The sequence below is a fragment of the Nanorana parkeri genome, unplaced genomic scaffold, assembly GCF_000935625.1.
Source record: "Nanorana parkeri isolate BGI_ZX_2015 unplaced genomic scaffold, ASM93562v1 scaffold1400, whole genome shotgun sequence".
NCBI classification, from domain to species: Eukaryota; Metazoa; Chordata; class Amphibia; order Anura; family Dicroglossidae; genus Nanorana; species Nanorana parkeri.
In genome coordinates, this window is record NW_017307668.1 from 260,127 (window position 1) to 273,497 (window position 13,371).

At 44.4% G+C, this 13,371-nt stretch overlaps 1 protein-coding gene across 1 annotated transcript in view; it reads left to right on the forward strand.

Annotated features, from left to right (window-relative positions):
• The first annotated feature begins 252 nt into the window (after positions 1 to 252).
• Positions 253 to 13,371, forward strand: part of FAM89A (family with sequence similarity 89 member A) — a 19,639-nt gene continuing 6,520 nt past the window's right edge. Inside the window, exons 1-2 of the mRNA XM_018569795.1 lie at positions 253 to 486; positions 8,083 to 8,375. Coding sequence (XP_018425297.1) covers positions 8,127 to 8,375 — 249 coding nt within the window. The 5' untranslated portion in view covers positions 253 to 486; positions 8,083 to 8,126. The remainder of the gene's footprint in view (positions 487 to 8,082; positions 8,376 to 13,371) is intronic.

Genomic DNA, 13,371 nt, shown 5'->3' on the forward strand with positions numbered 1-13,371 from the left:
GCATTGAGCCGTGTTGTGTGTGATATGAACTATGTGCAGAATGTAAACATTGGTAGCCCCTGCACTGTTTTTGTGACAGGAGTCGCCTGTCAGGCACAGGACTTGATCCCCTGTAACACATCCTGTAGTGTAGAATGGTGTGCTGCTGGGTTTTGGAGAGAACCCTCCTCCCCCTCCTCCTCCCCCTCCCCCACCCACAGGCGTCCAGCACACTCCCTCCCCCATTCCACACACACATCAGCAGCTCTCTGCACTGATCCCCACACACATCCCAAACGGGAGGAGTGAGCAACGACAACACAGCACAGCAAGCTGTTATTACAAGTACAAGGGGAAGAAGGGAATGAGGTGAGGACGGCGGAGGAGGAGGAAAGCTGAAGATCTGGATGGAAGAAGGAGGAAAAAGAGGAAGAAAGATCAGATAGAGGACAGCAATCCCTGTAAGAGGATCTCAGACAAAGCCAATCTGCCTGTCCAGGAGGAGCTGTAAGTGTACATCACACAATGGCAGCATGCTTGTCTTTTGTGTAGGGTGTATCTATCCCCCAATGCTAGACAGGCAGCCGTGTCCCTGGGATCATGTGATTGATATGTATGTGGGCTCCGGGTCATTGAAAACCCACTTTGTTCAAGTGATCAGGATGATGATTATTTGCCTAATCCGGCTCTTGACGTGTCACAATGTGTTTGGGTAAACGCCGGTTCCAGTACACATAAAGACAGCACATGTTTAGTCTTCAGGCTGATCCTTCGCCTGGGTGTCAGGAGACATCCATACCGCCTGACTTGGAGGAATTCACAAAGCAATTGAGAAGGTCTGGACCCTCCAGAAATATAACTTTCCCCTTTCCTGATGTTTACGGGTCGACAACAGGAAAAGTCGCTGTACGCTATGGTCTAGGCAATTTCTAACTTAAAAAGAAATCACCATCTGTGTACCATGGAGGAGATTTCCCTGCACTTCCTGTTCTGTAGGCAGGCAGTGAGGGGACCCCCATCTTAGTCAGTTGTCATCTGAACTAGTGTCCCCATCGTAGCAATTCCCCTTTCTGCCTGTTCTGGTGACAACTTACCGTTTTGGATTTTCACTCCTGGTGGCTGGGGTCAGTAGATATTGGAAGATTCACTCTAGAGGCATACAGCAATAAAAGCCTGGCAGAGGTTTTAAAGCTGACTGTACACTGCTGGGATTTTGGCTGATTTCTTGCTGGATTGGACAAAATTCAAGCTGCGGGTGGCCCTGTTTGCACCACCCGCAACGGTAAACCTTTGTCAGAGGAGCCAGGTGGAAAATTGTCAACTAACCAGTAACTTCAGCCAATCAGATGCAGTCAATGTTCCGGTATTCTGACAGCGGGGAAGGTCATCTGTCAGAATACAATAGCTGGCAGGGGCGATTCCCCCACCCTGCCCTTTAGCTGGATGGGGGAATCGATGGATTTGTCAGGTTGAATAAAAGAAGTGTAAAGGCATATGGCTGCTTAACACTGATGCCCCTTCACACGGCGTCCGATATGATCTGTCTGTCAGTTTCTCAGGTGGATCATATTGGAATGTAACTCTATGGGCAGCCGGGTGTAAACGTTTTCCTTTTACAGTCACTTCAGTTCTGGAAAAAAAAAGACGGAGAGCGTTTGTGTGCTTTTTTGTTTTTTCAAAACGTAAACATGACTGATTGGTTGTAAACTGCCCATAGACCTTAGGCCCCTCCCACACGGTCCAATCAGGAGTGGATCCATGCATGGACCCCCTGCTTATCAGAACGAATGTAACCCTTGTGACATCAGCGTCCATCCATTTGTTTTCCCCTCTATCTTGCGATGGAGAAAGAAACTGAAATGGGGACTCGGATGTAAACAGACATGTGTCCATATACATCGGAGTACCTCCAATCCGGCACGATCCTGCGAAAGGGAACTTTCATCCATTTGTTTTTCTGGACCTGCCGGAGTCGGGGTAACCGGTTGTACATGGACGCCCATCCGTTTAGATCCAGCTGGCCATAGACTAACAGTGGCCTTCCAGTCTGGTCCGCCTGGAAAACTGACAGGCGGACCTTATCGGAAAGCCCGTGTGTAATGGCTCTGTCCACTTCAGGTTCTTTTCTACCACTGCAAGTGACATCCGACCTCTACTACTCCGATACAGATCCCCTGCTGATCAGAGCAGACAACCAATGTCACAATATCATAAGTCTGCCTGATTGGATACAAACTGAGTAGACAGTCCACCTCCTGGCGCTACAAAATCTGTAGCATCCAACACTTCCAGGTGCATCCCCTGCTGTGGTTCCACCTCCTGGCGCTACAAAATCTGTAGCATCCAACACTTCCAGGTGCATCCCCTGCTGTGGTTCCACCTCCTGGCGCTACAAAATCTGTAGCATCCAACACTTCCAGGTGCATTGCCTGCTGTGGTTCCACCTCCTGGCGCTACAAAATCTGTAGCATCCAACACTTCCAGGTGCATCCCCTGCTGTGGTTCCACCTCCTGGCGCTACAAAATCTGTAGCATCCAACACTTCCAGGTGCATCCCCTGCTGTGGTTCCACCTCCTGGCGCTACAAAATCTGTAGCATCCAACACTTCCAGGTGCATCCCCTGCTGTGGTTCCACCTCATGGTCCTACCAAATCCACCAGTGTAGCCCTTCAACAAATTTAAGACGGGGATCTGATAGGGTGCACTAAGGTGCGTGAAATCATAAATATGAACAGGGCCGTCCCTTTTAATGAGGCAGCCATGACATCTCTTTGGGTCACATGGGGGGGGGCAGCAGGCAGAGCGTTATGTTTGTTGTATAGTGGCCGCTCTTCTGCACAGTGCCACCGTCCTTTCCGGCCCTCTCCAGCAGAGTGTCCCAGGTTGCTTAGAACCAGGTAGGGAGATGTGCAAGGGCCATACACATCTCCCCGCTCAGCTCTTAGCAACCTGGGACACTCTGGCCGGTGTCCCTCCCATCTCCTGGCAAACAGTGACATCACTGGTTACCAAGAGCTAGGCGAGATGCCAGCCAGCATCCTGCCCCTCACCGCCTCAGGGATGCCATTGAATATGAATGCCGATGACTCTTCCTATCACATAAACATAGGAAAAGAGCAATCCAATAGGTAGTCACTTTTCTAATAATGCGCAGCGTGTCGGAAAGCTAAAAGCTGAGATAATTAGATGTCACAGATGTATTCATTTTATACAATGTCCATAAAGTCAGGTTCTTTTGCCAGGGTATGTATTAAAAACAATTAAATGTGTTCTAAATACAACTCGTATAAATACTTGAGTTTGATTTCAGTCCCTTTTATAATTCCCTGTACGACAATACTAAACCTGGGAAAGGGGTCAGATTTTCGGATGTGCTAACTGGAGGAGAGAGCAGAGAGATGACCTTGACAGCCTGTTGCTGCTACTTGAGCAACTTGCAATCCTGTCGCTGTCAAAGTCGCCAGCAAAATGATCACTAGAATTCGCAGGGAGCGCCCTTGCCTGCTTGGTATGTGTTACTCCCTCGCTGCCGACGCCTCGCTGACAAAACTGTGAGGTAAGCTAGTGACTCTTGGGAAACAATGCTCAGAAAGGTCTATCTGCAAAAGGAGACTAAGTACTTACTTCTCCCACTACCCCTGCCACCAATGGGCGCTCCATTCAAGAGAAATCTTCCTCTGAACTAGTCTTATAAGGAACCTCACTTCGTTGATTTTGGGCCCCCACTGCGCACTGTGGTTTCACCCAAAGACATCAACAACCCTGCAGGACTGAGTAGCGCCCACAGTCCCTAGAATTCATAAAGCATGTCATAAACACTGGGCGTCGGGGGGGGTCGGCACTGAGGTTGTACTGAATGGAGGTTGATACTGGACACTCTATTCCCAGTGTCTGTTCAGCCCCCGGGACGCACAGCGCCATTGGTTGTCAGGATGCTCTCGGCCAATGTCATCCAACATTGCTGTGCAGCCAATAGTGTTCTAGCAACCAAGAACGTTGTGCATCTGGAATCCTAGCAACCAGTGACCGGTGGGCGGCCCCACACACAAACATGCCCTACTCCAGTGGTGGGCAACGCTGGCCCTCCAGCTACTGTGGCACTACAAGTCCCATGGGGCATTGCAAAACTGACAGCCACAGAAATCACCCCCAGAGGATTTGTTTTTAAAGCACAGCTGGAAGGCTAGAGTTGTCCACCCCTGCTCTACTCTCTACTACTCCATGTCCCAACCCTTGCTTGTTTGGACACCATCTTAGATTTGGTCTTGATTACCTCCAGTTTCCTTATCCACAAACTGGCAGGAATTGTTATTGTATTTGCAGCAGCTACAGCGACACATTGTGAAAGAGGCCTAAGTAAGAACTACCTGAATCTGTCACACGTGTTGGAACTCTTAATGAAAGTGTCACAAGGCTTTCATGAATGAGGCGCAGAACTTTTTAAAGGGATCATACCAATGGAAAAGTGTTGCAAGCAGGGCCTGCTGTCAAAATACAACTGTCGCAGCGGGAGATTCCTCCATCCACGCTGTTTAGATCTGCCCAAAAGGTGAAGAAAAAAAAATCTACTAATGTATACCCAGTTTAAGAGAGCTCCCATGTATGTATTTCAGCTTTGTATTAGATGGAGTTCATCTTTATTCAAGGAATGCTGCACTTGAGTTGATGTAACATGACTCGTATTCCTCACAATAAGCAGTGGTGTTAAAGGGAACAGTTACTGCTGCTGTAACTGCATGTCTAGATTTTGAATGGTACTCATTTGAGAAATCACTGATCACAACGTGTTTAGATTACGTAGGTTGCAGACCTGTTCAATCTCCTATACATATAGAGGTATTTCCAGGTTGTTGAGCGTTTCAATAGCTCTTTTCCATGGTCAGACGACTTGTCTTTATTAATGCTACCTACTTCTTTGTTCTAGTGATGAAACTGTTTTCTACTTATGTCCTTGTAAGGGCTGAGAAGGGTTATGAGTCAGACGTTATAGTATCGCTTATTCAGATTCATTAAAGAACAATCTGGAAGTCTATGTGGGTGTTACTATTTTGGCAAGTAATAGATGTCTGGAAACACAATTAAACTTGGATCTAAATAAGACCGAATATAAAAGATGACCATAAGGGAGCAGATTGGAGAATGTCATTGTTTACCTACACCTTAGTGTGTCAATTCAAAAACGTTTTTGGGTAGCGTGGGCAAGGAATGAGCCCTTCTGTTGGCTTTTTACTGCTAACCAGGCTCCATTAGATAGATTTACTCTCTTTCCTGTCCTGCTGAAAAAAGTTTTCACTCGACAGGAAGGAGGAGTAAACCTGCAACAAAGATGAAGACAGAAAACAAAAATCTGACAACGGTTCTAGCCTTCCCCTCTTCTACTAAAGAAAAGCAGTGCAGCGCTCCCCTCACTTCTTGTCTGGTAAAACATGATCAGCAGGACAGGAAATGAGGTAGAGCTGCAACAGTTATTCGATTAAGTCGATTAAAATCGACGATGGAAAACGTTGTCAACGTTTTAAGGATAAGGCCTCATTCGCACTACTAAGTGCCGGCCCGTACAGATCCGTGCGGCGTGCGCAGCCGTATCGGGACGTTCCCGGGAAGGACAGGTGCTGCGTGTGATTGTACACAGCAGCCTGTTCTTCTCTATGGGGGTACGCGGCCATACGCTCACCCGAGCTGCACATCCGTGTGGGTGCGGGTGTCCATACTCGTACACAGGCAGGGTGGATCCTGTCTGCGTCCGAGCACGGACACTCGCACGGATGTGCAGTTCGGGTGACCGTACGGCCGCGTACTCCCATTAAGAACAGGCTGCTGCGTACAATCGCACGCAGCACCTGCCCTTCCCCGGGAACGGCCCCATGCACGGATCTGTACAGGCCAGCTCTTAGCAAAGTGAATGAGGCCTTGATCTCTCAAACGGAGTGCTAGAAAGCAGTAAAAACCTGAAAAGGAGTTGAATCCTTCCCCACTGTATCCAAAACTAAGATACAATATTTCTGACTGTACACGCACTTTAACACAGCCAGGCAACTAGCATTCTCTTCAGGAGGCTAACAGTGACGGCTCATATATTGTCATGCTTTCCTTAGACTGGCCACACACTACTTGGTTTTCAGCCAAGTCCTGCTAAGCTGTGTGTGGTCCTGCCGGCGACCCTCCATTATAAACAACAAAAAAAAGTCATTTTTTTCAGTCTATTTTTGTCGAAGGAGTTGGGCCAAAAATGTTCTCCAATACAGTAGCCTAACAGGGGAGATTTCCCCATCCACCATGTTTGTGGGAAATGTTAGGGGGTATGGCCAACTTAACCATGCTGCTCCTCAAACTGATTTCTGAATGGGAGGGTCCCCGTTTATTTGTATCAGTCTAACCGTTTAAGTGTTGCAGTAAGAAATGTTGCAGTGTTTTCATCTAAAATGCTAAAATAACAAATTTGTAACAATCAGTCATAAATAAACATGTAATACATGACTAGGGATTCCCAAAGCACTATGGGCTTTCTAAAGTGCCAACACAACTGATTTCAACCACTTCCACCACAGGTAAAGGTGAACATATCACTTTGACAATACATCGCAAAGTGACAGCTTCACTTAATGTCATGTTCTTGTCTGCTTATACTTACCTTCCTTGCACTCTCTCACTGCCCCTTTTGTTTACCAGAGTCCCAAGTAGAAAGCCCTGTGCTCAGTTTTTGTTCTTACACAGGACCTTCCTCTGTCCCATGTGAGAGCACTCGGGCCTGGTGATTAGCTGCTTATGAAAGAGAAGGAAGACGCGTGCTGTCCTCTGCCCCAACATTTTTTCAGTCAAGGCACCCTTTAAAAGTATGTAAAATGTCAGGGCACCCCAGTCTAAACTGTAAACTATGTAAATGGGAAATAATGACATGTCCTTCCCCCCCCCCAAAAAAAAAATCTCTACCAGACCTTTATCCCAGATAGGGGTCTGGTATGGATTTTAAGAAGGGACCCCACACAAAAAAAATGATGTGGAGTCCCCTCTTCACATCATAGTCCTCCCCTTTCCCATTAGGAGCCTCCTTACCCATCAGTAGCCCCCCTTTACATCAGAGTCCTCAGTTCCAGCTTCACAGCAATCTTAACTTACAATCCACACCACAGTGTGGCTGTAGGATCATGGCTGAAGGCAGAGTTGGGAGACGGACTTCTGTCCTATTCTGAATGCTGGAGAGGTCCTGGATGAAGCTACCCTGGATGAGCAACATGCATGTCCATGGTGCTGGTGGCCACCATGGAAATGCATTAAACTGTGCAAAAATTTGAAGGCACCTTTTGACAAAGCCCAGGTTGCCTATGCCCCCTAAAAATTACAGATGGAGCCTAACTTTTTAGGTTTTCTTTAGTTGTCAATGGAGCTGGTTCCTTGATTGGAAAGAATGGCTCTGGAATTCTAAAATAATATTTCCACCTCCTGCTTTAGGAGTACCTCAAAACTTGAGATGGTGGTTGAATAGCTCTGCAGAGGGATTACGTCTTAAACATGCGTGCTTATTTTAGTATTGTGTTTTTATGCACTGAGAAGACCTCCTATGCACCAGCCTGATCTCATTACTGATCAGCCAGGAATATCTTAATCCGGATGATGATTCTGTTTCTGAGATTTGTTAGGTGTCTCCAAAACGTGCACGGAGACACATACTTGTAGTGGTTTCCTGATTCAACTGAAAGAGAGCAGATTGGATGTTTTGTAGGCATCTTAATCTGAATTTTTAGTGTATACTCAAATTGTTGGAATCCTTACACATAAGCTGTATAGATATCAAACATTGTTTCTGCAATTCTTTAACTGACAAAGTAATTTATCAGATGCCAACCACAAGTATTAAATCACATTACATATGTATTTAACGTTCAGCGGTCTACAGGAAAGTTACATCCTGGCATTATGATTTTACTGTAAATGCCTTCCTTAACGTAGAGATCGATAATGGATATGTGTTGCCATTCTTTTTTTCCGCTCTCTCTTTTTTGTTTCCGTTTGTAAAGTTTGTTGCCATATAAATTACTTACCTGCAGAATAACATCCTCAATTTTTGTGAAGCCTAATGCATTTTCTCCTCTCTTATAATTTAGGGAGTGCTTTTGGCTGAGGTCTTGACGTCTTTATAGAGCAAGTGATGAGTGCTTCCCATGCAGCCCTTACTCCACTGACTCCTTCTATGGAAGGCCTGCCCCCACTACCAAAGAGCCTCAGTGGTCTGCTAAATTCAAGCGGCGGTTCAGGGTGGCGAGATCTGGAGAGAGTCTATGCTCAGAAGTCCCGTATTCAGGATGACTTAAGTCGTGGAGGCTCCACTGGCACCTCTCATTCACTACCAAAGCCTCCTAACCTTGATGCTGCATTGGCTTTGCTTAGGAAAGAGATGGTAAGTTAAATTTGTTTTCCTTTTTTTATGCAAAGCTTTCCTTTTTAAGTCTTTTTCAAAATAGAGGACAATTTTATCAGATTGATTTTCTTTTGTGCACTTGGCTTTGTCTTTTATACCCTGGCCATAGATGCCGTTCCACTTTAAGCTGGCCATAGATGCAGTGGCCGCCATATATGTTCTGCTACCAAAATTGCACAAAATCAGCTGACGCTGCTGTTTCCAGTGATAACTGTGAGTGATTCCTGACTCTGGAGAAATTCCTGTACGGAGGTGTATTAGGAAAGTGTTAAATGACAGGTCAACTAATGCAGCTTGCTATTGCAGAGAAAACCAGCTAACCTCAACAGTTGCAAATGGCAGACAATAGTATGCATCTGCACCCACAAAGTACTGAAGTTATGTTGGAAACACTTTTAACACTAATGTGCAAATAAATAAGCCTCCCTTTCACATAAGAATGCCCCTTTTCACATCAATGCTCCCTTCACATCAATGCTCCCTTCACATCAGAAGCCTTATTCACACTAGGAGCCCCCTTTTTTCTTAATGGATCCCACCCTTCCCGGATTAGCATCATTCTTTCATGGTGCTGGTAAAAGTTTTGAGGCACCCCTGAGGAAGCCAGAAGTCAGACCAGGGTGCCACGCACCTTGGTTGAGAGGCCGGTTTGGGATCCCACCATGACTTGCTGAAGAGCAGAGCTGAGATTTAAATTCCCCCATATGTACTTAGCAGTAAAAGTTGTAAGCGGGTTCTCTTGTGTAGCATATGAAATGACTACGAAACGTAGTTAGTTGTAGAATCATTTATTAACCCTTTCGCTGCCAAGCCCTCCGGAACATTTTTCAAATCAGCTGGCCAAGCCATTTTTGAATTTTCTGCAATTTTTTCCTATTGATTTGAATGTCTACTCTTAACCCAAACTGAAGTCCTTGTACTTAGGATAACGCAGACATGTGATTAGTTCCATTTATGGCACTATTAGGCTAATGAAAAGCCCAGACAGGAGAGGCTAGAATAAGAATATTGGGAAACCAGATCTGCTGTTTCTCATGTAACTGCTTATTATAAAATTTAAAAACGATGTGCAATGCCTGTTAAATCTATTTAGTACAGCACCTCAACTTGAAATAGGCAATGGTAAAATGCTCCAACTGTTCAATGACTATTAAAAGCCCAGTGTTTAATTACAGGTATCGTTAAGCATGTGATTACAATACCATCTCACACTGTGAATTTCCCCATGTAAATCATATTTTTTCAGCAATCTGATGTTACTATGTAGAGAACAGAAGAGTATTGTCTATGTACTTACAGTACATCATGTAATGAAATGGTTGCTTAACATTTAAAAGGACAGTATAAAAAATGTGTTTGCACATCTGTTTGATAGAAAATCTGTGCTTTCTGGTGTATTTTTCATATAGTTTTACACCTGTAATACTGTACATTGTTTGCTTAACTCCTAACCTCCATTCCACAGGAACACAAATCAAAAGTAATCCACAGTGTAAGTATTTTTAGATATCAGCACCTTACAGTGCAATTAGATAAATATTAATATAATCAAAGCATGTTAATGTTTTACCATTGTTAGTTCTGTGTACAGTCTGTGAGCATGCTTAGATATTTGGACAATGACATTCACTTTAAGGGGTTTTCAAAAATATGTACAAGCCGTTTGAGAATTTCAGTGTATACTTGGTCCCCTGTTTTTAATGGGCTCAAAAGTAAACAGACAAACTAGGATAATTATAATGAGCATTTTTAATACTTGTTTGAAATTCCTTTATGGGCAATAGTTGCCTACGGTCTGGAACTCGTGGACATCACCAAATGCTGGATTTCCTACATAGTGACGCTTTACTAGGCCTTCACTGCAGCTGTTTTCAGTTTGTGTTTGCTCATTGGTCTTCTGTTTTGTCTTGAAATGCATGTTTACTTGGGTTGAGCTCAGGTGATTGACATGTCCATTGAAGAATATTTCACTTCTTTGCCTTCAAATACTCTTGGATTACTGCACAGTATGTTTTGGGCCATTGTCCATCTGTATTGATGAACACGGTCCTATCATTTATGCAACATTTAGCTGAACCTGTGCTAATGGTATAGCCCTATACAATCGACCTCTATCTTTGTCTCTGCATATTGATGTGGCTGCTTATTGTAGGTTTAAACTATCATTTTGTCTTCTGCTGTGTCCCCTTTACATGTGCATATGCATGTACAAGTATGACTTTTCAGTTACTTACATGACACTGAGCTGGAGAAACTAAGCTTTTTTGGAAGCTCACAACTTGAAATACAGTGGTACCTCGGTTCCAAAACTTAATGCGTTCCACGATTTTGGTTGCAAACCGAATTGGTCGCGAACCGAATCAAACTGTGATCAGATCTCGACTAGAGGAAGCCACGACCAGTGTCAGAGCAGAGAAGATGGCTGCGGTTGTGTTAGTCACTCGATGCGGAGTCCGCAAACGGAAGCAAAATTTGGCCGAACTTCCTGTTCATGAACCGAGGTACCACTGTATATTGCCAGCCACATGAAAGATATCGCCTACATTTTTACTTTTCCATGATACAGTATATGGCTAACACGGTACAACTCTTTACTGCTCCAGAACTGGGTAGGCTTTTTTAGATGTTTTTTCTTGCAAAGTTTAATCTGGTCTTCTGTTCTTGGGTCTTAACGGTGGTTTACACCTTGTGGTACACCCCTTGTATTTACTTTCTCAAAGTCTTCTCTTTATTGTAGCCTTTGACAATGAGATGCATACATCCTGGAGAGTGTTCTTGTCTTGGCTAGATGTTATGAGTTTTTCTTCACCAAGAATTCTACAATCTTTCAGCCCAGTTTTTTCCTGGTCATCCACGCCTTTTGGTGTTGAGCTTATGACTAAGTTCCTTCTTTTTAGGAATGTCCCAAGTTGATTTGGCCAATTCTGATGTTTCTCTTAGACAGGTTTATTTTATTTTCTCAGCCTAATGATGGCCTGCTTTACTTGCAATGACAATTGTTTGGACGTCATATTGAAGGTTCACAGCAACTTTTGCACTTGAGATCAGTACCCAGATTGAACTGCAGACCTTTTGCCTGCTTAATGTGTATAGGAACAGCTATATTTGCTAACTTCTGCCTAATAGTGCTACACAGTGATAGTTCTGTAAGGTTCCTCTTTCTCGGTGCAAGTGTATCATCATACTCGGAATAGCAGCTTAGTGGTTGTTCAGAAGCAATGCTGACCACACTTTATTATATACAGACTGCTTCTACTGTTGCCAAAAATAACCCGAAATGTGTATTCTATCAAAATACAATCTACATTTACCTTGTATCTAAAGCCAAAATGTTATCCAAAATCTTATAAAAAATATGAAACAATAACTTAATGAGGTTTAAAGGAGAACTATGGGGTTAAGTCTTTTCTCCATAGTTCTCCTTAGGGTAACGGGAGGACACAAACTAGCATCCTCCCATCACCCTAGGCTCAGTATACAGCTCGCTGTATACTGAGACGCTGAAGCGGATTCCGACAATTGTGCCGGGATCCGCCCAGCTGCGTAACTGACAGCTGGCTCTGCCTATCTAGAGGCAGAGCCAACTGTACCGGCCCCCTCCACTGTCCGTTCCGCCAGTCAGCGCTGGCGGATCGGAGCAGGGAGGGGGGAATCCAGCCCCTCCCCTGTCACGGCAGAGAGCCGTGACAGGAGAGAGAGGTGAGCGAACGCCGGTATATGTTCGCTCACCTCCCGATCTACTGAGCCGACCTGTGACAGTCTCATTGTCACAGGTCAGCTAGAACTATGAGGTGAGTGAAAATCACTCACCTCATAGTTCTCCTTTTAATTTGCTGTCTGTAATTTGCTGTCTGTAACCCAATTAGGAAGATTCACCCCATCTTTGCCTCATGACCAGTGTGGCTATGAAAGGAAGTGATGGGAAATCCAAAATGTTAAATTTATCACCAGAACAAGATTAGAGAGTTGATGTTCCATATTCAATGCCTGTAGTGCAATGGCAGGCATTACAAAGTTAACCTAGCATCAGGCCCTCTGCAATGGGATATTTTAATTTGGATATTGAATGGGGACAGACATTGCAGTTTGCAACCTTTTAAAAAAACCTTTAAAGCTCAAAGTGAAATAACAGTTTGCCAGGTGTTCACCTGAACTGACCCTGTAGCTAAATAATAAGCTTCCGTGCTGAGTACACACATGGTAGCACACTAGGAATGCATGTCTCCCTTGGCACTCATGTGCAAAGCCTTAGAGGCTACCATAGAAGTGAGACCTTACTGAAAAAAACATGTTGAATATATCTTTAATGGAATATCGGACTTTTCCCATAAATGTATAGAAATTCGAGCCAACGTGTGACAATTAAACTGTCACACGTGGGCTCAATAGATCGGGAAGTGAGCGAACAACTCAGCTTTGGGTGACGGGAGGACACTAGTTTATGTCCTCCTGTGACCCTGAGGAGAACTATGGGGAAAAACACAGACCCCCCATAGTTCTCCTCCTTTTTTTAAAGTGCATTTATCATAGGAGTGATATGTAGGCTGACTTTGCTGACATTAACCTGGAACAAGCATGCACCAAGTAAAAATCAGAATTTCTTACTACAATATTTGTTCCAAACCCAAAAATAATGAAAACCAAGGTATCAGCATGACAGCCAGACAATTCACACTCTCACTTAGGAGGTCAGAAAAGCAGTCTACATATTTCCATTAAAATTATTTCATTATAATATGTGTGCTTTTAAAAGTACATAAGATTTACTCTATGTCTTCATAAGCTCCAACATTTTTACTAATTAGCACTAGTTTCAGCAGGGTTCATCTGGGACCCTTTTGGCTGTGCTCAGTGTAACTTACCGTTCTGGATAAAGTACCAAAACTGCGACAGTGGTATAAAGTTTTGGATTACCTCCATTAGGGTGTTTTTTTTTGGGGGGGGGGGTGGTTTCCTTCCCCATAGGGGGCGGGAG